General features: G+C 40.6%; 1 protein-coding gene across 5 annotated transcripts; it reads left to right on the top strand.

Annotated features, from left to right (window-relative positions):
• Nucleotides 1–1517: 1517 nt before the first annotated feature.
• On the top strand, nt 1518–25150 carry RB195_004786 (uncharacterized protein; the record flags this gene model as incomplete). 5 transcript variants are annotated; one of them, XM_064182785.1, is made up of 19 exons in its annotated part: nt 11286–11387; nt 11458–11604; nt 11675–11809; nt 11876–12025; nt 12280–12468; nt 13440–13566; nt 14140–14420; nt 14788–14867; nt 17190–17247; nt 20961–21095; nt 21160–21775; nt 22344–22429; nt 22501–22615; nt 23118–23194; nt 23696–23801; nt 23860–23930; nt 24013–24159; nt 24218–24301; nt 25079–25150. In XM_064182785.1, the coding sequence occupies 19 exons, from the start codon at nt 11286–11288 to the stop codon at nt 25148–25150; spliced, it is 2778 nt and encodes a 925-aa protein (XP_064034050.1). The 5 variants fall into 5 exon arrangements, with proteins under 5 accessions (XP_064034052.1, XP_064034054.1, XP_064034053.1 ...); XM_064182784.1 differs by lacking the exons at nt 13440–13566; nt 14140–14420; nt 14788–14867; ... (9 more) ...; nt 24218–24301; nt 25079–25150 and adding exons at nt 1518–1622; nt 1693–1830; nt 1889–2029; ... (4 more) ...; nt 6868–7017; nt 7294–7482 and having other exon boundaries at nt 11181–11387; nt 12280–12588; XM_064182783.1 differs by lacking the exons at nt 11286–11387; nt 11458–11604; nt 11675–11809; ... (4 more) ...; nt 14788–14867; nt 25079–25150 and adding an exon at nt 24770–25054 and having other exon boundaries at nt 17182–17247.
• Between the last annotated feature and the right edge of the window lie 39 nt (nt 25151–25189).

The following is a 25189-nucleotide window of genomic DNA, read 5'->3' as shown; positions in this document are numbered from 1 at the left end:
ATTTGTCTGTGGCTACATATTCCTTTGTTTATCTTCTATATTATCATGTTTATTGTTGTCAATCTGTAGCAATCTTTCGTTGCCGGCTATTTTTCCTCGTTTCATCCGCTTCCCTTTCTTCGTTATTCTCGCCTTTCCTCCACCTATTCCTTTCCGATCATGCATCCTGTTTTGTCGCTGTCGATTGATATAGTGTGTTTCTTACTCCGTGCTTTCTGTTGCACCTATAGTAAAGTCAAAACGACATGAAACACGGTGCAGTTGCGTAAGCGGTTGCGCTCTAAGCGGCGCCGTGGAGCGTGGCGGTTAGAGCGCAACCGATCACGCATCAAGAGAGGGTTGCTGCCCTGATTCATTGCTGCAGTTCGCGATGGTCCCACCTCGATTCCAATCGCTATCTTCTGCGCGCCGCTTTGAACGGAACCGCTTACGAAATTGCACCGTGCTTAAAGGCATCACCTCACGAATCTGAGGTGGTGCAGATTTCAGGTGGAGTATTCGCATACAGGATGGGAGACTACGGAGAGGGGGGTGATTCCGTCCATTTCTTCCTAATTGCCGTAAAAACGGCCCGGAAGATACGGCTTCATTCGTTTTGGCGCACCATTTTGCACAAGAGGTTCGATTGGAGCGCGCCAGTCTTGTGCCGCGCAGCATCTTCCGGGCCGTTTTTTACGGCAATTAGGAAGGAATGGACGGAACCACCCCTCTCTCCATAGTCTCCCATCCCGTACACGAATACTCCACCTGAAATCTGCACCACCTCAGATTCGTGGGGCGATGCCTTTAATATCGTTTTGACCCGACTATATTTCCACCTCTCCTGCTCTTAGGATAAGTACTTTATGGCTACATCTTCTTCTGGTCCTAGCTTGGTTACTGTGCGGTGCTACTTTTCACTAGTGACTTTCACTTTTTCAGTGCTCTTTCATTCTTCTATGTCCTCTTGGTGGAGAAGTACTATGAGGAGAAAATTTCGCTTCATTCGACTTCCCCTGTGTTCATCTCTTTATCTTTCTTCTCTATTTATGAGGCTGTTAAAAAATCTCAATGACGTTGCTTCTCAAATAAATGGGCTTATGTTTATATTTATACCTGTAAATAAATAAATGAATAAACATTTACATATACATATACATATAAACATAAACATATGTATGTATATAATGTACATGAACACATGCATATAAATGTACATATACACATATATATGCATAAATTATAACAAATAACAACAACATCAAGTTTTCGTATCATCCCCTACTCTGCTTATTTGATCTATGAGTTGTCTGCCGACGGTTACAAACTTATGATGTTCATGAAAACTCATTATTATCAATCAATTCATTGCAATATCCATCTCATCGCTGATTGTTTTCTCCTAGACGAAAAGTGAAATCCAGTAGCTTCAGATAATGGCTAGACGTATGTGCTGTATTTGCCATTCGATTCTGCCCGAGGCGTACCTGCGATATTTTTCCACACTGATTAGACAGGCCGCAGTTCTGCTATGTACAATGGTGTTATTCTGTGACGCTTCTTCCGAGGACTTGAAAGCCATATACATGGCTCTAAAAGGAGGGGAAAGGAGAAGACTCTGCGATATGCACTTTATCGAGACCGTAAGTTGAGAAACCTGGATGGCTTCTTATATGAAGTTGTTAGTCATTATGTGAGTTACTTTATATACAGGGTCAACGTTTAACAGCTAAGATAACGTCCTCCGGAGGGATTTTGTCGCGCTCAGAAGATGGATCTTATTACATACGTAGTAACGATATTCCTCCGCAACTACTTACGAATCTGCGAGCTGTTTTGAGCGGTTTCGATGTGAGGTTTTGTAAGTTCAAAGACATCGTTCCACAGTTCACAATAAGCATATTGACAGGATAGTTTCCGCTTCACTGAAGCTGATATAGTGACATTTGTGACGGACTGTCTGTACCGGCATTATAATGGCGAGGTGTGGAGGGGTCCAGACTTGAAGTTTCCTGAGACAGTACAGCCTACAGAAGTAGAGGTCGAGGAGGTACAAATTTTCAATTATTCGTGTTTATGAAGTATGCTTTGAAAGGGCAATTTACCAGGAGCCAGGTACTAGCGGATTTCAATTTGTTGCGTCTTTCGCACCGTCTACTTCTAAGAAACCAAAACTTGAGTTAGAAAGTGCAAAGGAGCAACAGTCGATTTCGAAATGCTCATATGCCCACTCTGTTTCCTCGGGGAGTGCCACGGTAGGTCCGAATGTGTGGAAGTGCGAGATGTTCTGTCGGTTCAGACTCGCAATTCAGCATGTAACTGTTCAAATTGTCGAATTGAATGGGTAAAATTTTGAGCTGTAGATTGACATCAGTAACTGATGAATCATAGTTTTCCTGTAAGTCGGTTTCGTGCCCAAGTTCATGAAGTACAAGTTTGGATCCTCATTCGATCCTGGTTGGGATGTCCAGTACATATCTGAGCGGGACAGCGGCCTAATGAGTATTTCATGGTGGAGAGGGAACAGTTACTCCGACTCTTTCGGATCTGTGCGCAGTGGGACCTAAAAATTCTCGACAGGGTCACTGTGAGAATTTCCAAGCTTCATCTACACGAAATGTTCTCTAGAAAGAGAGCAGACCAAGCGTGCTACTGCTCTTTTTGGTGACAAAATATATAAGGGGAATATTGTGGCTGCAGTTGCAACGCTAACAAGAGGACTTCGATTCGTCCTAAGTTACTAAGCCATTTCTGCAAACAAAAAAAATCTCCGTTGCTGTTCGAAGACAAACATCGTACGAATTCTGACCTATACAGAAAGTTGCGTGAGAAACGTGTAAGAGCAACAAAAGCAGAATTGAACGAGTTCTAATTTTCAATGAAATGGTGAGTGGGTGAATTTGTATGAGAGTCATATGTTTGTGAATGTCGTGTAGAAGAGCAGAGCTTCTGGTAGTCAAACGCTAGCCAGATAAGGTGGGGATACAAGGATTATGACAATAAATTGAAAAGCGATTTATGAGTGTATTCATTAATATGGATTAATCAATTCCTTAACAGATTAGTTTCTATTACTGCTGTTATGATCCCATAACGTAACACACAACAAAAACATAAGCACATTTATTTGAGAAGCAACGCCATAACAATTTTGTAATAGCATCGCAAAGAGAAAAGAAATTCTCCACTAAGAGCAAATAGAAGAATGAAGGAACACTGAAAAAATGAAACTCACTTGTGAAAACTAGCAACGCACAAAAGCCAGGTTAGGACCAGAAGATGTACCCATAAAATACTCACCCTCGGAGCAGAAGATATGGAAATAGGCGCGAGAGAAAAAAAAAACAGTAGCAGCTCACTATAGCGATCGACAGCGACCAAAAGAAGAGGCTTGACTGAAAGGCAATAGGTGGAGGAAAGGCGGAAACAGTGAAGAAAGGGAGGCGGATGAAACGAGGAAAAAGAGCCGACAACAAAAGATTGGTACGGATTGATAACAATAAACATAATAATGTAAAAGACAAGTTAGCGAATATGTGGCCAAAAACAAATGCACGGTAAGAAAGAAACGAAAAAATGCAAACAAACACGAAAGAGAACCACAAAAAACAACACTAAAGCAGTCCTGTCGGGGCGTCCTAATTGATTTTCGATTTCCGACACCTCGCAGGCGCTATGCGCCGGTGTCTAACCTTGCACAAAGTGCGAGGTTGGCGTCTAGTACGTGGAATCGTACAGCCATTAGGGAAGGATGGGCGCAACCATCTGATTTCCCGCAATCTAGGACCCTATATTGAAGCTTTCCTTGCGAAACCCATACCAGATCAGATTAGTGGTACGATACCTTTAACGAAGCAATTCAGCCGCAGTGAAATGAATGCGCGTAAACTGGCGCGACGTACCGCGAATTTCGGATTTCACCAGACAGTGCGCATATTTGCCGACGGTTCGCTCTTGTTTCTAGCGTTTCTCTGCAGCTAATCGTTTTCTTATTTCGCCGTGCATTTGTTTTTTTTAACGCTAATAATCTGTTCGCACCTGCTGATCACGCGAACCTTTGTGAGGATTTTGTTCAGTCTTCAGTTATTCTCCCATAATTCCTCATTTCAGTATGTTCTATTCTGGTATTCTTTATTTTGCTCAATCTGTTCACATAGGGGCTTCTGTGGTAGTGCGGTTAGAGCTTTCGCTTTCTGCACGATTGATCGGAGGTTCGCTCTAGTGCTCACCAAGCCTTTCATCCTTTAAATAAAAATAAATTGGTACCTGACTTGTCTGGGAGGATAAAAACACTGACTTGACACATCGGCTAACCACCGCAAGTCATTGTACGGGCCAGTTACACGTTCGTGAACCTCAAACGACTCTGAATTGAAGTGAACGTGGGGGCCCATCCCATAAAGCGAGAAACTTTGTCTTTGTCTTGTCTGTTTACATGTGATATTGTCCCCGCAAGAGTTTGTAGCTGTTAGTTCTCTTTGCTTAAGGAGCTTGCGGCTTGGAAAGGAAAGGATGATAAGATTGGACAATTCCTAGTGAATTGTGTCCTAGCTCATAAATCTTCTAGGCTGTGTTCTGTTAAAACCGACATATCACGTAAAGGTAGGGTTAAGGGTGTAGGCAACAAGTATGACAATGACGACACTCAAATTGTTTCGAAAAACAACTTTGGAAACGGGTTTCAAATCTGAACATTCTTACAAGGCAGGTCATTACTCAACTTTTCTATACACTTCGATCCGCTCAGTGATTCGCCTATCAATTGGTTTTACTTGAATAGACAGCTTTGGAGATCTCACTGATTATTTATTCATTCGAAAATACCCATAAGTTTCACATAAAATAGAAACGACAAAGAACAGCGCTCAATAGAATTCTACCTAAGCTTTATACACCAAAGTTAGCTTTTTTGCACTTTTCTCTGTAGTGTTTACAGGTCACTCCGCTGCAACAGAATAAGAAAAATACTCACACGAATTCCTTTTTCAAAGCTTAGACCGCTATAGAGGAACAACGGTCACCAGAGTTTGGGTAACCAACTTAAAGAAATCACCTCGCGAATCCAGGGTGGTGCGTGTTCCAGGTGGGTTATGCCTATACGGGGTGGTAGATTATGTGGAGGAGGGTGATTCCGTCCATTTTTTCCTAATTACCGTAATAAGCGGCCCGGAAGATACGGTTTCGAGCACTCTGTGGCGCTATTTTCTACGAGTTCGATTGGAGCGCGCCAGCTTTGTGCACGGACCATTTTTTTTTTACGACAATTAGAAGAAACACCCTGCTCCCAATAATCTACGACCCCGTATAGGTTTAACCCAACTGAAACCTGCACCACTCCGGATTCGCGGGGTGATGCCTTTGACCTAGAACGGACGAATCTGGCCGGGGCTTTCGACGAACGGATGGGGGACCTCAAGCGTGAGTGCTTACCAACTTTAACGGCTAACCACTGCTGAGAGAGAATAAAGACCAACTATGTGAACAAAGGATAAAGTGTGTGTCTGGCGTTAATCAATCCGCTTGGGATGCTCCCCCATGTCCACTTCAATTCAGAATCATTTGAGGTTTACGAACGTGTAAGTGGCTTATACAATATACAATACAATGACTTGCGGTGGCTAGCGGATGCATCAAATCAGTGTTTTTATCCTCCAAAAAAAATGTCTCTCAGACAAGTCTGGTACCAATTTATTGACCCTGGAGAGATGAATTGGTGAGCACTAGGGCAGATTCGAACCGATCGATCGAACAGGAAGCGGAACTTCTAGCCACTACACCCTTCCTATATGAACAAACGCAAAAAATAGTTTAAAGAGGCGGAATTCCTGCTAGCTAGTGTCATTGTCGTGCTCTTTTTTCTAAAATGCCTCGTAGGAAAACTCGAATTCGAAGACCGTTTCTCATGCCGTTTCTTTTTTTCATGTGAGCGGGTATACGCTCTTCTGCACCCCCATTTTTCTTGGAAGGATCATAACGTAAATTTCGTGATATGCTGTCCTTAAATTAGTCGATCTTTCTTGGGTTTCACTCTTTGGTGATCTATTAGTAATATGGTTTGGCGTTTGTAAACATGCGAAAACAGTGCAAGTCTACTGTGGAATCGTCTCATTTTCTTAGTGATTAGAAACGTCTTCTCGCTGATTAGTTTTGCATTTCAAATGAGGTTTGAAGCGCATAAGTTTAGATAATGGTGAAGCGGCGAACCTGCTGCGTGTGCAGGCAATTTGTTGAAGATGCTTATTCCCGATGGGCTTCTACTTGCCATAAACAACGTGCTGTTCTACTGTGCGGACTGGTGGTGTTCGTCTGCGGCAACTTGAAGACCCTGAAAGTAGCATACGAACTTATGAACTCGAAGAGGAAAAGGATTTGCGATCTCCACTTTATCGAGACTGTAAGTCGAGACAACTAAATGGTTTCTAGCGTGAAACAGTTGATGTTTATGAGACACATTTCTAATGCAGGGACGATGTATGACAGATCAGATAATACTGAGTGGAGGGAGTCTGTTACGCTCAGATGAACAAGGCGAAGTTAGAGCTTACATACGGAACAGTGATATCCCTCAACATCTAGTTGAAAGTCTACAAAATGTTTTGAATCGTTTCGATGTGAGGCTACGGTACTTGATTGGTTTTGATATTAACCGAGTTTTAAGGTCTGACTAATATATTATCATTTCTCAGGACGGTATTTTCTTCTCTGTTTGTGATGTGGGGACATTCGTCAATGAATGTCTCTGGCGCTACCATAACGCTGAACAGTGGATGGACCTGAACATGCAGTATTCGAAGCGATTGGAATCACAACGCGTTAAGCAGGTTCTATGAATCTCTAGTCATTTATCAGATTTAGAGGATTATGAGTATTAAAAGAATGCTTTAACAGACTGTAAGAATTGGCGGCTCTCATGACCTTCTTCCTGCTTCAGCCCAATGTATTCCTGAGAGTCCAAAGCTTGAGCTAAAAACTGTGGAAAAACAGGAGTCGACGGATGGGTCGTCAAACGGCCATTCTTTTTCCTCGAGATTCGTGACGGTATGTTCGGTGTAGGAGAAGTGCAAGGTGTTTGGCTCGGGCGCACCCTCTACCAGTGATGTAATGGTTTTTAAAGTAGTATAAGTAGCTCTGTGAACGTTGAGAAGTGCGCAGGTTATTATATGAGAAGCATCAAAGTAATACTTGTTACAATAGACTTATCATGCAGTTTGCCGAGAACTGGAAATAATGTGAAGCAAGTGAAACACCCTGTACATTCGTGTCCAAACTATTAAATATTGAATTATTAACCATTAAATCATACTGTTCGCACAGGTCGGTCCTTTGCGCACACCCAAGGAGGAACCATCTGATCCCACAATCGATACTTCCTGGAAAATCTCCGAGTTGCCTCCGCAAGATCCTAGTCTGCTCAAGAACTGCTTCATGGTGGAAGGGAAACAGCTAATTCAGCTGTTTCGATTTTGCCCACAATGTGGAAGCAAAATCCCACCAGGGAACAAAGTAAGGCTTTTGGAAAATGGGACCACACCTATCGTGCAGCACCTCTGCAGCATGTGCTCGCTTCGAGGAGAGCCAGTGAAACGGTGGGTTGGTCAGAAGCATTTGCAGGATGAGCTTTAAGGACGGTGTAGAGCGTTACCGTAACTGAGATTTTTCGAACCTAATTGTAAATATGTTGGATGTTGTATGGGTTCTTTTCTGTTGCTTCGTTGTTCGTGCGATTCTCGCAGTGAATGTTTTTGACATTCTAGTTTTTTTTGTTCTTCCTTCTTTCCTGTTTTTCCTTGTACATATTTCTTTGTTCGTTCTTCATGAAGATCTTCATCACGTGTATCTTTGTGTTGCAAAAGTTATATTTTTCACATTTGCACTAAACCCGAGTTCTCAGCCTTCCCTCAGGCAGGATCCCTGAAGAAGAATTATGCGATAACTGAATTTGTATATATTTGTTGATGTTTTCTTTCTTTTTCATTCGTCTATACGACCATTTGTTCAGAAGATTTCCTTCACTCACTTAACTCACTTTTGCTTCTATATGCTACGCAAATATCAATATAATCTGACGATAGGACAGACTAGGTGGAGCTATTTCATCTCTGTAGCGTTGTCATAACTGTTTCTTTTCACCTCAAACGTGAAACTCCAGGCAGCTTTAAGCTTTACGTTGATAATGAAAGTTATTTTTCTCATAGTTTTTATATAAACCTTAAATTGTTCACTTCAGTTGAGCTATTTTCTGCATCTCATTGTCATCGATTTCCCCCTCTGTAATTTTGAACTATTTTGCTCGATATGAAGTGAAACGTGACAAATTTGGATTGTAGCATATGCTTACCACGAATGTAGTATCCACTTTGCCCAAAGTTATCGATTGATTTGAGAGTACTTTCTGCCTAAACTTTGCAAACGCTTGGAAACCGAGGATATGGCTCAAACTGATCACCAACTTTACTTACCTGACATAATCGGTGGGCTCATATTATCACAAAACGCGGTTGCCCTCATCTTTGCCGAGCCGTATCGTCTTTGAACACAACTTTGCGTAACCTACTGGACTTACAGGAAGAGCATGCAAAAAATTCATCCATATGTCGCTGTTTCATAGCCTACGAGGCTTAACATCGCGGGTGAACTTTCTTTCGACATCGAGTGCGCGTCGAAAATGTCCAGCACTTCAGCGTAACGAAACGGAGATTTACCAAAGATTTTATGCTCCGTTTAGGTATTTGACCTAGTTGAATGGAGTTTAGGCGGGGTACTGGCCAACAGCACCTTTTGCAATAGCTAGGAAACTTCCACATGACTGTCCAACTTGTATAGCTCTTGCGTGTTGAAAGCGTATACTCAAATTGCACTTAGGGCCTCCGGAGCAGGCAGCAACCAGACTCGTATATTCGACCTCTTGATCGCGAACATGACAAATATTTCCATGCAATGGTGCACGGAATCAACAAGTTATTGATTTTGATATTACGCACCTTCTTCATAAGCTTCGTAAAACTATTCCATTTGAGGTTGCCATACACCCACTAGTCACAATTATGATAGGTTTTTGTACAAAATCACGGGACTTTATCGAGTTCTTGCCATCGATATTTGTCATTATCGAAAGCTATTTTCATGCAATCGGCAGAGAATTAATAAAGTATAGACTTATTGATCGGTAGAGAATTAATAAAGTATAGACTTATTGATCTTGTGCAGTTAAAGTGGGGTCAAAACGACATGAAACGCGGTGCAGTTGCGTAAGCGCTAGAAGCGGTGCGTGGAGACATCGACATTTTTCGAAGGAGATTGTGGAAAGTGAATTTTGACCTATAAGAGATAGTGTTTATTGGATTTTTTGGTAATTGCTTTTACCAAGTAATGGGTAAGGTTTGATACGGAGTTTGCTAGTATCGAAAGTATCGAACAAAAATGCAAAATCTTTTCTATGAATCTAAAGATCAAACAAATCAGAGAAGTCCTGTCCAAACGATTTATTTGGTGAATACTATGCGATACGCTGCGTAACTTCACCCGCAGTGAAATGATTGCACGTGAAGTGGTATCGCTAGCATAAGCGGATTTCATCCGAGTGCGCACGTATTTCTCGACGCTTCGATGTCGTTTCTACAGTTTTCTTAGCGCTAATCGTCTCTTTATTTCACTCTGCGTTTTATTCTATGCAAATAATCTGCTTGCACCTGCTCCCTGCGCGAATGCCCTTTTCTTTATTGATCGCTGTTCACGTTTCTTGCAGTTGGTGGTCGGAGTGAATTATTGCGGGCACAACGTAAAGTAACTTCATTTTCCGTTATTTTCTCTCTCTTTCTTTTCAAGTTTGTGTTGTGAGGATTTTGTACAGTCTATGACCTCGATAATAGTCGGGTCAAAACGACATGAAGCATGAATAGTTGCGTTAGCGGCTGCGCTCGAAGCGGTCCGGTGGAGACAGCGGTTGGAATCGAGGTGGGACCATAGACAACTGCAAAGATGGGTGGCGGTAGCGAGGATCCTTACACGATCCCAACCGCTACGCTCCGAGCGCAGCCGCTTACGCAACTGTCCCTGCTTCATGTCGTTTTGACCCAATACAAGCCACTAAAACACAATATACCCGCAGATTTTGCTTAGGCGGCCGCGTCACGGCGGGCCACATTGGAGCATGGCAGCGACGGCGCAGGCTTCTACTGTTTACTGTTCGCAACTGTGAGGACATGTAAAGTTCTGCTCTTCCCTCATTTTCTGTCATTTCTTCAATGTCGTTCGTCTCAACAGTCTAGTTTCACTTTTGGTACGCTATTGCTTTTTTTCAATCTTATTGCTACGTTGCTTATATTAAAGAGTTTCTTGTACAAACTGTACTTCTTTTCTCTTTAGGTATGTATTTCAGCTTCTGTCGTCTCTTTAGAGTCGTTCGTTACGTAAATATAGCTTTACTTTTGATACATTACTGCTCTTTATTGAAGTTTATTCTTCCCCGGCTGCAGATTCCTAAGGGTCGTCCCTCGTTAGCAGCTGTATGCTGTGAATCTCCGAATTGCTACAAATGCGATCTCTATGCGAAAAAGTATGGTTAATAGTGTAGATAACGGTTGTGAACGTGAATACGCTCAATTACTCAAAGTCCTCTTGAAAAAGGGCGTTGCAAATAGTTTACGTGCTCGAATTTTCATACGAAACATCTTGTAACATCCCACCACTGTACACCCACCGACCCGCTCAGCAGCTTATTGGATTTACGTGAATAGGCTGCTGAGGGAACCTCAGTGGCTATCGTTCGTTCGTTCGCTCGCTCGCAGGCGCGGCGTACAATTAGAGGAAATTCAGCGTCATCACGCACATACTCGTAATCTATGCTCCTAATCCTATCCCATCGTGAAGAGATCCCGTCATCGTCTGTTTCGCCGTATGTTGCTTTTAAACTTATCTTTTTGTGCTTTAATAAATTGACTTATGCATATACTAAAAAGTGACGTTCATGCTTTCAAGTGTTTCCGTTTTGGTTGATTTCTTTGTTATTTATTCCACATCATCTCCGTTCCTGAAAGGTCGATTTTTTTAAAAGAGTTTGGCTTGTATTCTCACATTTGTAACCATGTGTGACTGCTACAAGTACATATGATATTGATTCAGTTTTTTGGCGATTAGAGGCGTTTCTTCGCGGATTACATTCACATTGAAACGAGATAGAGTAGAATTTATCCTATATTTAGACAATGGGAAAGCGTACCTGCTGCCTGTGCAAGCGATTCGTTGAAGATTCTCTCTCTCGAAGTGCTTCCACGTGCCATAAACAAAGCGCTGTTCTTCTTTGTGGAATGGTGGTGTTTCTCGGCGGTAACGTGAAGATCCTGAAAGTAGAATACGAACTTTTGAAATCGAGCAGGAAAAGGATTTGCGATCTCCACTTTATCGAGACTGTAAGTTGAGGCAACTAAATGGTTTCTAGCGTGAAACAGTTGATGGTTATGTGACACATTTCTAATGCAGGGACGATGTATGACAGATGAGATAATACTGAGCGGAGGGAGTCTGTTACGCTCAGAGGAACAGGGCGAAGTTAGGGCTTACATACGGAACAGTGATATCCCTCAACATCTAGTTGAAAGTCTACAAAGTGTTTTGAATCGTTTCGATGTGAGGCTACGGTACATGTTTTTATGTTATCCCAATTTTATGGTTCTGACTAACTAATATAATTTGTCAGGATGGTGTTTTCTTCTCTGTTGGTGAGGTGGGGACATTCGTCAATGGATGTCTCTGGCGCTACCATAATGGTGAAAAGTGGATGGACCTGAAAATGCAGTGTTCGAAGGGATTGGAATCACAACGCGTTAAGCAGGTTCTATGAATCTCTAATCAGGTATCAAATTTGGAGGATTATGTATTGAAACAACTGTTTTGTCAGACTGTAAGGATTACTGGTTCTCGTGACGTTCTTCCGACTTCAGCCCAACGTTTTCCTAAGGGTCCAAAGCTTGGGCTGAAAGCTGTGGAAAAGGGGGAATCGATAGAGGAGTCATCAACTGGCCATTCTTTTTCTCCAAGATTCGTCACGGTATGTTCGAGAGTGTAGAAGTGTAGGGTGCATTGCTTGCTCAGATTCTGTCCTTTGATATTATGATTTCTAAAGCAGTACAAGTACCTCAGTGAACTTTGAGAGGTGCGTAAGTTGTTATATGATAGGCATCAAAGTCATACAAGATACCATAAGCTAACCATCTGCTTCGCAAAGAACTAGGAATAATGTAAAGCAAGTAAAACACCCTTTAGACTTACGTCAAACACTATTGAATCATACTGTTCACATAGGTCGGTCCTTTGCGCACACCCAAGGAGGAGCCATCTGATCCCACAATCGATCCTCCTTGGAAAATCTCCGAGTTGCCTCCGCAAGATCCTAGTTTGCTCAAGAACTGCTTTTTGGTGGAAGGGAAACAGTTAATTCAGCTGTTTCGATTTTGCCCACAATGTGGAAGCAAAATTCTTGAAGGGAACAAAGTAAGGCTCTTTGAAAATGGGACCACACCTATCGTGCAGTACCTCTGCAGCATGTGCTCGCTTCGAGGAGAGCCGGTGAAGCGTTGGGAAGGTCAGAAACATGTACAGGATGAACATTAATTGCTCTTCTTCCTTCTGTTTTTCCACTACACCTTTCTTTGCTCACTTTTCAAGAAGATCTTCATCACTTGTATCATCAAAACAGAGATTCTCTGTGTTGTAAAATTGTCATATTTTCGTCATTTGCATTGAACCCGGGTTCGCAGTCTTCCTTCAGGCAGGATTTCCTGAAAATGAATTAGGTAAGAGCTGGATTTGTTTGTGTTTGATGTTGTTTTCTTTTTCTCGTTTTCTGTAAATGAGCATTTGGAAGTTTTTTTCACTCACTCAGCTGTTCCTTTTGTGTATTACACATTCTACAATATTGCGACAATAGGATGGAGTAGCTGAAAAACTTCTGTCTTTCCAATATGTGTTTCCATCTAACCCAAAGCGTAACTGATGGTAGCTTTAAGTTATCCTTTGATGATGAAAGTCATTTTCTTATGCTTGTACATAGAATTTAAATTGTTCACTTCAGATGAGCTATTTTCTGCATCTCTTTGTCGTAGATTTTTCCATTCTTTCAAACGTACTTTGTTCAGGATGAAGTAAAACTTGACCAACTAGGGTTGTGACATATGCTGATGACCACGTTGTTCGAACTTATCAATAGAATTTCATGCACCTTCTGCCTTGACTTCGTAAACCCTTACTAGCAGAGGTTGACTCACACTCACTTGATCCTGAAAGAGGAGAGAGGATCTCTTGGTGATTTTACCGACTTATTGATTCCGATATGCTTGCTGAGCGTGTTATACAAAGTATTCACCAAGATCATCCTCACGCGCATATCTAGAACACTAGATGAAGCCCAGCCTCAAGAACAAGTTGGATTCCGTCAGGGACTAAGCTGCTTGCACCACATCCAGACCGTGTCCAGGGTCAGAGAAATTTTCTGGGAATACCGCCTGTCTCTTGTTCTAATCTTTGTGGACTATGAGAAAGCCTTCGACAGCGTAGAAACAAATGTAACACTTTCAGCGCTGGTCGATCAAGGTGTGGATGCGTCGTATGTGAGGACATTAGCCAATTGCTACGATCGATGCACCACTAAGATACAGCTTTTCCGCCGCCCCCTCACCACACCCATTGGAAAGGGGTACGGCAGGGCGATACTATATCGCCGAAACTGTTCACGGCTGCACTGCAATGGATAATGAAATAACTTTGTTGGGAAGAAAGGGGCATGCGTGTTGATAGATGATTCCTCTCCAAACTTCATTTGCGGACGATATCGTTCTTTTTTCGAGAAGTATCAATGAAGCAGAAACGATGTTCAACGAATTGAACAAAGCAGGGAAGAGAATAGGACTGCGAAGAAACAGAAGGAAGAAACAGTTCATGAAGAACATCTATTGCGAGGACGCGGGACAACTTGAAAGCTCCCAAATCGTGGAAACTTTGTCATACGTATACCTTGGACGTTCTATGAATATGGAAAACGGCTGTATAGAAAAATGAGAGCAGCGTGAAATGAGAAGAAAAACGAAAAAAACAGCGTGAAGAGAGAAAAAGAATGAGAGCCAACTGACGGACCAAAATCTCTGTTTCACTCGACATTTCTTCCAGCGCTCTGTTACGCAGCGAAGAAGTGGACAGATATCGCTGCCACGTCTAGGAAACCACTCACTACCCACGGAGCTATTGAGAGATGTCTTCTGAAATTTAACCAGCGCACACAACACCTAGCCGGTATTCGTAGCCCCGACTTACGAGCAATGTCCAGTCTTCGCCACGCAGCGGAATATATATCGAAAGCAAAGCACAGATGGGCCGGCCATGTGATGAGAAGAATCGACGATAAATGGACTAAAAGAACGCTAGAGTTGATCCCAAAGGAAGGAAGAGGGGTTTGATGGGACATGCATAGCATCAAAGAGCTCGGGCAATTTTGACTCCTTTGATAAAGAAGTTAAATATTAGCCCAATTATAAAGTTCCACCAAAAACTCGTTGGGAGAGCATGAAAATACAAGTTCAGCGCACAAAAAACTGGCACCTTGGAATAGAATTACAGATATTTGAACGAAAAGTTTGTGTAATGTTTAAAAATCAACGAAATAGAGATAAGAGGAGTTTGTTTTTGTCTGGGCTTTTTTTGAGTTCGTTTCCACTATCTTTCAAAAATTCCTTTCAACATCTACACGGATGTACTAATAACATGTAGCCCTTTTTAGGAACACAACTTTGTTTTGTAATTAAAAAAAAAATTTTTAAGGCGTTGCGATTATCGGCACTTGCACTGCTTTCATCAGCCAAAGGCGATTGTCGCGTTGTCTCACTGATGAACTGCCAAGAGTGAGTCACCGGTGACTCACATTGTTAATGGGTTGGGCAGAGTAGTAGCTATGCACACCGCGTTCATTGCAGCAGAAGTACATATGCACCAACTAGATCTAATGATAAGAGAACGCTTGGTGAATCACGCGATACCTCCATCGTGCACTTTTTCTTCGTTGCAGAAAACCAAAAAATCTGGAAAATCCGATTCGAACTTCAATCGTTTTCTCTGTTTTGATGATCTACACTACTATGGCACAAAGTGAGAAGATGGCTAAATTAGCGAGAGTTCTGCTGCGACAGATTGCTCTAGAATGTGATCTCGCGTTTTTTCTTTCGCATTCAAACTCGGTGCTTGGGGAAGTTACTCTGACAAAACTAGTTCCGTTTTGGTTTTAACCTGCTTATATTTTTCCCTTTGAGCGAACATATTTAGCAGTTTAGGTCTTAATATTTATAGAAGAGAGAGGGAATTTACGGATTTCGCCTCGAGGGACATTTCTGTCTACAACTTTAGTGTATGTGTAGCATAGGATTGTCACGTGCCTGCCGCGATAGCAGGATTTTTATCGCATACCAAGAATCGGAAAAAAGATAGGTGCAAGGAAAAGGGAAAGGTCGCTGCTGAGAAACTAGTAGAAACAAAACTAAAAACTGGAATATCTTGTCTTCTGCTCATCTCAGGATCGATAGGAAAATACGAGAAGCACAAGTTTTCGTTCCTTCCTAAAAAAACAACTTTCAACAGAAGTCATCCGAAACTCATGCATTTTTTTAATATCTATAGAATAAAACGCACAAAATATTTGAAAAATAGTTTAGGAAAAAAATCAAACGGAATTTTTAAGGAACTAACGAAAATGTCGGAGAATTTTTCAGGTTCGACCTTCAATAAACGTCGGCAAGATAACGATTTAATATTTGCTGTCTTGATTTGAGCCGGGCTGGAGATTGTTAATAATTTTCTATTCGTGGTTAACAGTTCGATGAGTTTGGTTTCTTCAGAGCCTGAAAAGGTGTAGTCCAAAATGAATTATCCGATCATTTGGGAGAAATTTTTCTGAAGAGAGAAAGGAGGAAAAGGAGAAAAGGAATCTTGTGAAGAAATTTAGTAATTATTTCCTCCATAATAAACCATGAGTGATTTGATTTCCACTTGATCAGTGGGTCAGAATCAAGCCATACTATACTGCTATTTAATAGAACAAATACAAAATACAAATAGGATTATATGTGTAAAATATGTAATGAAACATATACATATATCTATATTTCAAGGTGATTCTTTTTTTTTTTGGAGTGGAAAGTTGTTATCGAAGGAGATTTTCCCAACTATCTTTGCAGGCTCATCTAATAAAATGAATTCTGGTATATAGTATGATTTGACCTGAAAATTTTCAGATCTTTTCAACTTTTTGCGAATTTTTATTTCGGATCCGTTGGATAAATTGAAATGAATACCCATTGTTCGCTAAATAGCAGTAACAGAATTAATTCTCACAGAATCACTGTCAAATTGAGATCAAACGATCAATTTTGAGACAATCGATCAATTTTTGGACGAGTTCACTGCAGTTCTTGTACACATACTTATTGGTCGCTAAATAGCAGTAACAGAATTACTTGTACACGTCAATAAATACTAGTAGGCATGGATATATCACGCGAATAACTCATGTGATGCAACGTTGCTGCAAACTCGTACATTAAATTATTTTAACGTTTGTTTCTTAATGAAAATCGAGCCGAATTGAAAAATTTGTGCGTATCAGTGTCGGTTTGTGTTCGCTCTGTTTACATTACAACTCGTCCATGTTAATCATTTATTATTTATTTTTTTCAAGTAAGTCAGGTTTATTTGTGCAGTTCTAAGTTCACTAACTTCGGAATCTGCAGTTACTTATTCTTGAAAATGCCAGGTTAAATAAGCTGAGCAAATACTTTAAATTTAATGTGTTAATGTTAATTTAATGTTAAATTTAATGTTAAATATAACACTGTTACAGTATTCTTCAATTTTTTTCTCTACCTGATACGTGAAAGATCAGGACGTTTAAGTGAGAATTTTGTGGAAATTTTATACTCTGTCAAATTCCTGTATAAATCGTACTGAATAAAATGTTGAATTCGTGTATAAATATAATATATAAATACAGAAAAATAAAACAATCACGGCGTAAAGGATAGGTAACCTTCGTTTGTCCTCATAACTATAAATTCCTCAACTTCTGATAGACGTCTGAATATGGTTAGTAGCTCGTAAAATGCTAGGGTATAGCTACTGATAAGCGTCGGTTGCTTCACCCCGTTACTACACTCGTCTGATCGATAGATGTTCAGCTTCTCAGTTTCGCTCATATTGAGCTTATTAGTTTGGACGGTTGGATCGAATGAGTTCGTAAGTGTTCCTGTTCTCTCCTCGTTACTTATCCAAACAATTTTTATGGAATTCTACACCTTTTTTTTCCTAATTTTCCGATCTATTTTTAACTATAAAGACATATTCTGTGTATTATCGTTTTTTTTAAATGAGAAGTGGTTAACATTTTACGAAAGCAGGAAAAAAAAACAGTATGCATTTTTTGTCCCAAATAAAAAACTAGCTTATCAATAAACTCGTAAGTTGAAAATTTTTCGAAATTCTCAACGTAACTGAAATTTCGAATTTTTCTTTTTATTTGAATCACATTTTAAATTTGATTTTTCTTTGAGTTTTTGAAATTACCAATCTAACGTTCAAAGAAACAAAAACACAGGTTTTGGTTATGCCAGAAATGGAGGGATACTCTCATACCTAAGCTAAAAACCTATTTATAATCTGTTTTAGTTATATGTCTAGCGCTTCTTTTCCAAAGTACAGGCAAAAAGTGTTATTGAAACTTTAGCATGACCAAAATAAGTGAAATTGATGTTTCTTCAAGCATAAAACGACGACTGGTGCTCATTTTCATTATTATTTTTGTCAGATACTAACAATAAATGATTTTTGCTCTCTAAACTTTCCTCTCTCTACAAAACGGTACGTTTATCCATCATGATGATAAAAATCTACCCCTACATCTTTTCCTGGATGGAATTTTTGAGTTGAAGGCATCACCCCACGAATCTGAGGTGGTACGGATTTCAGGTGGAGTATTCGTATATGGGATCGTAGATTATGGAGAGGAGGGTGATTCCGATCATTTCTTCCCAATTGCCGTAAAAAAAACGGCCCGGAAGATGCGGCGCGTGCACAAGGCTGGCGCGCTCCAGTCGAACTCGTTGTAGAAAATAGCGCTCCGGAACGCTTGAAGCCGTATCTTCCGGGCCGTTTTTTACGGCAATTAGGAAGAAATGGATAGAATCCCCTTCTCCCCATAATCTACGATCCTGTTTACGAATACTCCATCTGAAATCCATACCACCTCAGATTCGTGGGGTGATGCCTTTAAGTTGCTAAAGTCCTACATAGATGATGAAGTTTTCATCGGCAAACATCTCATATCCGTAAACCGTAGAAGGATAATCGAGACCACTTAAATTACTTTGAACACATGTCGTAAATTCAGCTATTAGGTCCGTTGTAGGTAAATTGATTGCCAAGGTCCTCTCGCTAATTCTTTTTCAATAACGTAGCTTTTACTGGGATAATGATCTTTGCGCTGAGATTGGAATGTTTCCGTACCTTCTGGGTAACGGAAGCAGCAAAGATCAATGGATGGTCTCCTCATCCTCATAAAATGTCAAAGTCCTCCTCAAAGAATCCTGAAAGTGATTCCTCAAAGAAGTGATTTCCTACGAAATATAACGCTCAGGTCTGGTCGTCTTGTATTCAGTATTTCTGCAATAAAAATGGTAATATTACAAATATACATGACTATTATAATTACTCATGTCACGTGATCTCATAAAATAAGAATTTCACTGGTAAACCATTCCTTTGTATCCGTCTCTAAGCACTGATAATTTCGAGATGTCCGATCATCCCGTAACCTGGGACGGTCACGCCTGTGGTCTTGCCAAATTTACGGCTAGTTCTGAATTTGAAAACTCTTAAATTATTCTTAAATCTTAATCTTTCTTAAATTCGTAAATTTCTTAAATTTTAAATTAAATTATTCTTAAATTAAAAAAAATTTAAAAAGTCTTCACATCGAGGAGAAAAATGATCTTTGCGTTGAGATTGGAATGTTTCCGTGGTTTCTGTATAGGGGAAACAGTAAAGATCAGTGGATGATCCCCTCGTTCTCGGAACAAAACACGAATTGCACCAGGATTCACTATTATTGCTTTGAATCCGCCTATGAGCTTAGATTATTTCTATTTCTTAAATTTTAATCGATCTTCGATCATGTCTCCGGACTTGGGACGGTCACGCCCAATGATTTTGGCAAGTTTACGACCGGTTCTGAGTTCAAAAATTGTGTCTGGAAACGTTCAGCAGTTTTAATAGTCATGTTCATTTGTTGTTTTTATTGCAAAAAATCCTGAAAGCAAAGCGACAAGACCTTGCTTTCAGGATTTTTTTTGCTTTCAGGGGTACCTTATCATAGTAAATCGCTATATGGAAGGTGATCATTTCATGGAGAACGAGAAGATCATCGATTGATCTTTGCTGCTGTTCTTATCCAGAAGCTACGGAAACATTGTAATCTCAGCGCAAAGACCATTTTTCGAGCAACAGCTACACTTGATAAGGTTATTCTACGTCAATGTGCTGCATTTGCTGTCATCCTCGTTAGAATTTCGTGGAACCGAGGCAGAGTGATTTTTTGTAAGTAGGTCACACCTGATAAAAATGGGAAACACCACTTCTAGAACATTTATTTATTTGTTTATTTATTTATTTATTACACTCAAAGACGTGCCAAGAGTAAAAGGCAAAGAATGAATACAAATAAACAATAGAAAAACCAGCAACAAGAAAAGAGTAGAATGAGAATAAGCAGGGATAAGTCACGCGATTTTTTTTAATCATTATTTTCATCATTAAATTTCACATTTGTTAAATTCAATAATAATCGCCTTAATAATCCATGTATATTTTCTTTGTTATGATATTTATAGACATTGGAGAACATTTATAGGAATTTCGAAGATTCCCATGACGGAACCATGCAAACCGTAAAGAGTAAAGAAAAAGAATAAAGTCTCTGGGGTAACAATCCGCTTAGGATGCACCAGTGTATTTGTGTGGAATTAGACTGCAGGTTCTACTGACAATAACCTCGACGATTTTTAAAAGAAATTCTGATTCAGGGAACTATGTTTTTACTTTTTTTTCTGGCGAATCAACGGAGTACGTGAATAAATGCATTAATAAATAAATTCGCAGTAGTTGAGATTTTGTAACGTCTGTTGACGTATAGATTGAATTGCGGTCAGCCGATGATTAATTTAGTGTTTTTATCCTCCTAAAGAGTCTGGTACCAATTTATCGATACCGGAGGTATGAAGGACTTGGTTGGCATAGGAGCGCTTTTGAACCATCAACCGTGCGGCCTCCTGCCAACTGCGCCATACCTGCCTCATAATTGAAAGTAAAGGATAAAGGATAAAGTTTCTGGCGTTAATCAATCTGCTTGGGATGCGCCCCCACGTTCACTTCAATTCAGAATTGTTTGAGGTTTACGAACGTGTAACTGGCCTATACAATGACTTGCGGTGGCTAGCCGATGTATCAAGTCAGTGTTTTTATCCTCCCAGACAACTCTGGTACCAATTTATCGACCGCGGAGGGATGAAAGGCTTGGTGAGCACTGAGGTGGATTCGGACCGCCGATCGGTCGCTCAGGAAACGGAACCTCTAGCCGCTACACTACACCCGTCCCTCAAAATTATGGCATGATCAAAAATGCATGCCGCAGTGGTCATGAGCTCGTTGTGACACTTCCATGTAAATATCCTGGCGTAATTTTAAGATGAAAGGATGATTTTTAAGGGAACTGAAACTCTATTTTGGGGTACACGTGCCTCAATGTATTATCTATTGCTACATTAACGCTAAAAAGTAGATAAAGTGATCCTAAGATTTAAAAAAGACTTAGTCCACATTTTTTTTAGTTTCGACCACTTTTAGGAGATATTTCTGTATATTAACAGATTTTCTATATTTATTGATTTTCCTTTCAGCGCAAAAGCTGTCGACAAGCCCTACAACGAGGTAGATATGTGATAGAAAATTCCGTTCCGGCACTCGTTCATGAGGAGACGAGTCGGTATCGGAGAAGAGTTGCTGAACGAATGAAGGAAATGCAAACAGCTGAGGTTGGCCCTTAACTTATTAAAGGACTAGCAGAAAGAAAAACAGCGAGAACTGTTCCTTTTACAGGTTCTCCACCCTCAATCACTCATTTTCCCAGCGAAATATTTGTCGTTGAAGGCGGTTGGTGACGATGGTCAAGCCGCTACGTTGCCACCATGTCCAGAACCTAATCGTACCATGTTCACTACCTTGGCACCAATTACCGTACCCGCTCTGCAGACAACAACAACTGGTGTGACTAGTTGTAGTTCTACGGTTATTCTTAGTACAACTGTAGCGGGCACATCATCTGGAGCTCAGACAGCGATGACATCCTCTTCTGGGGCAGCAGCCAGCTCGGCTGGAACTACCCTACCCTCAGTTGGGACTTCAGCAGCTGCTCAAACGTCGACGACGTCACGAACTGGAGGAACTGGTACAGCTCAGTCGACAATCGCATCCAATCCAGCAAATCCTACCACTAGAACAATATCCACGCAAACTGTCCCAGTTCCAGGCGACGACAGCAACACCCAGACATCCACGTCTGGGGACGTTTCTACCGTCGCATCCATGTCAAGTGCAGGAAGTAGTTCGGCATCGTCGTCATCACCGTATACGACATTTTCACCAGAAGCTCCCTCGTCAAGTGCTGGGACCACCATGGGAGCGTCAGGATGTGTGGGACAAGATGAAGGGAAAGGTAATTCTATGATGATACTTGGGTTTTTTCAGTATTAAATTAGTTTTAAATTTAAATCATTATTTTTCATCATAAAATTTCATCTGTGAAATTTAATAATGATCGCCTTAATAATCCATGTATATTTTCTTTATTATATTATACACATTTATCTACTAAATTAATTTGTACATTTATTATTTTCTATTATGTTACATACAATTTTTCAAATTATTTCGTATGAATGTAGATTTTATTTTTATAAACTGTTTGTACTTTTGTTTATATCTATTAATATGAATTTAAAAAAGTTGTATAAATCTGTCTTGAAAAATCGATAAACTGCAAGATCCAACGGAGGCCACACCCATTATCGATTAGCAAGATCAGATGTATACGAGTTGATTCGTAGCCAATCGATCGCCCTGTCTCGAAGTTTGTCGGTCAAATTTGTTCGGGATTTAACTTTAACTACCCATTTAAAATCTAAAAAAATTACAGCAATTTATCTTATTGTTATTTATTAATTCAAACTTTTACTACGTCTTATCCAAAGGAATGACGTCATCCTGCAAACTGATCTATTCAGAATCCAAGAGATCCTTTGTTATGCCCACTATGTACAGTTCAGTGCCCGAATCTGATCCATTCCACAATTGGATGAGCTCAATTTATGTAAGCGATCAGTTGACGTCCCTATATTAACGATTGATCGCTGATCTGACCAACTGATCGATCAATTGCAGGATTATATGTTCAAGGAGGAAGAAATTTGCGATCAACCACCATTGAAAGACTTGAACTCGATCACTGAGGATCAGTTGTACGGTTTCCTGGCCACATTGTCCGCAGCTAACCCAGGCGAGTTTTTCCCTTGCGTTTCAGACCCCGCATTCGTGACCTCACAGTCAACCAGTGAAGTTTGGAATTTCCAAGAATTCACGGAAACAAAATTACCGGTTTATTTCTCATTCCCTGCCTTCATTGTATTTTTTTTTTCGAGCAATTTGTTCCAAATTAAACTTTACTTCATCCGCCAGTACCGAAGTAACTTGAGGATTTTCTCGTTTTCTCCTCATTTCCTCTTCATTTTATTCAGAATTTCGTTTTTAAAGATGTTCCCAACAATGGGAACAAGCAGAAATTTTTCGTAAGTATTGAATTTTTGAATGGCCAAAACAAGAGTGCACGCAGGGAAAAAGGGCATAGCTATGAAAAAGTTTGCGAACAAAATAAAACCTAATTAAATTGAAAGTTCTGAAAAAGTAAAAAAAAAACGGAGAATTAAAAACAAGTGGTACCCGGCCGCTGGTCGTGTCACGAATTTCCTGTTAATCTCTCCTCTTAGTTAAATCCTTTTCAGGTCCTTTCTGCTCGTTGTGTGATCGATTTATGAGTGAAGTTCGAAAACGAGTGTTTGTTGCTAATCCGCTGTGGGGTGTAAGTTATTTACTTTTCCAAAAATTTGTCTTTCCTTTAAAAAAATAAATGAAAATAAAAGGAAGTAAAAAATTAAAGAGCAAATAAATCAAATAGATGATAAAGAATAAAATCCAAAGATTCAACAGTCAAAGATAAATACGCAAGATAAAAAGTTTTTGCATTGTTGTGATTTTCCATTTCTGCAAAACCGCCGTACTATCTGTGTCTCTGTAAAACTTGTTATTTTCTCTGTTGTGCTCTTACGCATCGTTTGGTTGGTCGTTCTTAGTTCCCAAAGTCTTTCCCATAGTTTTCGTCCCCTCAGCTGCCGCTTCACGACCATCGCGCGCAACGGCGGCAACGCTGCCGGCGTCTAGTCACGCCCAAAAATCAATAATGTAGAACGCTGTCAATGAAATGGTGCCAATGCGATGGACACACAGAAAGAAAATCATTAAGAACAGCTCACTTTTGATCCTTTCCTCTGCGTCTCTACCCATCATGTTATTTTCTTTTCAGGAAGACGGTGAACATATTATGCGATTATTGTACGCTAATATTCCAACATCTAAAGCATTTTGCTCCACTCTGGCACCGGCGTGTTACGAAAATTACGCGGCACGAAGTATGTTCACTGCGGCCAGAGATCGATACCTATCTATAGTACATTGCCGAGTTTTCAGCACGTAACATCACGGAAGCAACAATTTGTTTGGAATGCACTGCATGTATGACCGTTGGGAATGTGATTCAGGTAGCGCTGGAGTGCAGACGAGCAGCGCCGCGCGGCTCCTCTACGTCTCTCTACGTACTGTACGTTCGAGATTTGTTTTCAGCATAATTTTCTGCTCGACAAAGGAGTCGTCGACGCTTTCCTACGTTTTCTTCGCTCCTCCTTCTTCCATAATACTTGCGCCGAACTTTGTCTTGTCTGGCAACCGCTCAATCTAACGTTGTTCCCAAATGGATTCACCTACGAAGGGGTACGTCACGTAGTGGCGACTCGTCGATCAATCAATACCTGTGTTTTTCGTGCTTTAGTGCATGGACTTCATGGACGACCGTTACGCAGACGTTATTAACATCGCTACAGTACTGCTGCGACCGGAACGATTTTGCAGTTTGGTAAGTTCTGTTGCAGTTAGGAAAAGTTATGTTTTCAACTTTTTCACGGCCACTCATGAAATCGGACGAGTTCTCCACTCAACACCTATTCTTAAAAACGTCAACAATTATCTATTAACATTAACAATTAATTAATTAATTAACGATTAATTTTAACGATTAGTAAATTAATTTCCCATTAGCGTCCCAGATGTCTAGTATACCTCTTGAATGTAGTACGTAACGAGCTCCATAAGAAAATGTACGAGTTTTCGTGAGGAACGAGAGAAATCCAGGAGGAAAAAGAACCAAAACATATTATCAGCTATTATCAGCTAGCTGTACACTTCATCTCATCGGAAATTTCATTGGAAATGCATCAAACACAGATAAGAAGTGGTTGGTTTTTTTTTTCGGACGAGTTTTCCGTACTCCCAGAAAATTCACTAAATCCTAGTATTCAAACTAGTCTTTAATTTTCCTTTCGAGGTAGTTGTTATAGTCGGGTCAAAACGATATGAACCACGGTGCAGTTGCGTAAGAGATTGCGCTCGAAGCGATACGGTGAAGCGCAGCTGTTACGATCGAGGAGGACCTTTACTACCATCGTTTGTTGCTGCAGTTTGCGATGATCCCACTTTAATCCTAATCGCTACGCTCCACCGCGCCGCTTCGAGCGCAACCGCTTGCGTAACTGCGCCGTGTCGTTTTGGCTCTGCTGTAACTTCAACTGGACAAGGAACTGGAAGATGGGTGGGCGTGGTTTACCGTTAAGGACGAGTTATCTCGATCCGATAGACAGTGCCGGTCGGGTTCGACTGTGTCACGGGTCTTTTGACGGCTAAAGATAGTGAGGCTGCTCAGAAATGAAACGGGTGTTCGAAAGCCATTCCATGAATAGTGGACGAG

Source organism: Necator americanus, chromosome I (assembly GCF_031761385.1).
Source record: "Necator americanus strain Aroian chromosome I, whole genome shotgun sequence".
NCBI lineage: Eukaryota > Metazoa > Nematoda > Chromadorea > Rhabditida > Ancylostomatidae > Necator > Necator americanus.
This window is presented reverse-complemented; position numbering and strand designations above follow the sequence as displayed.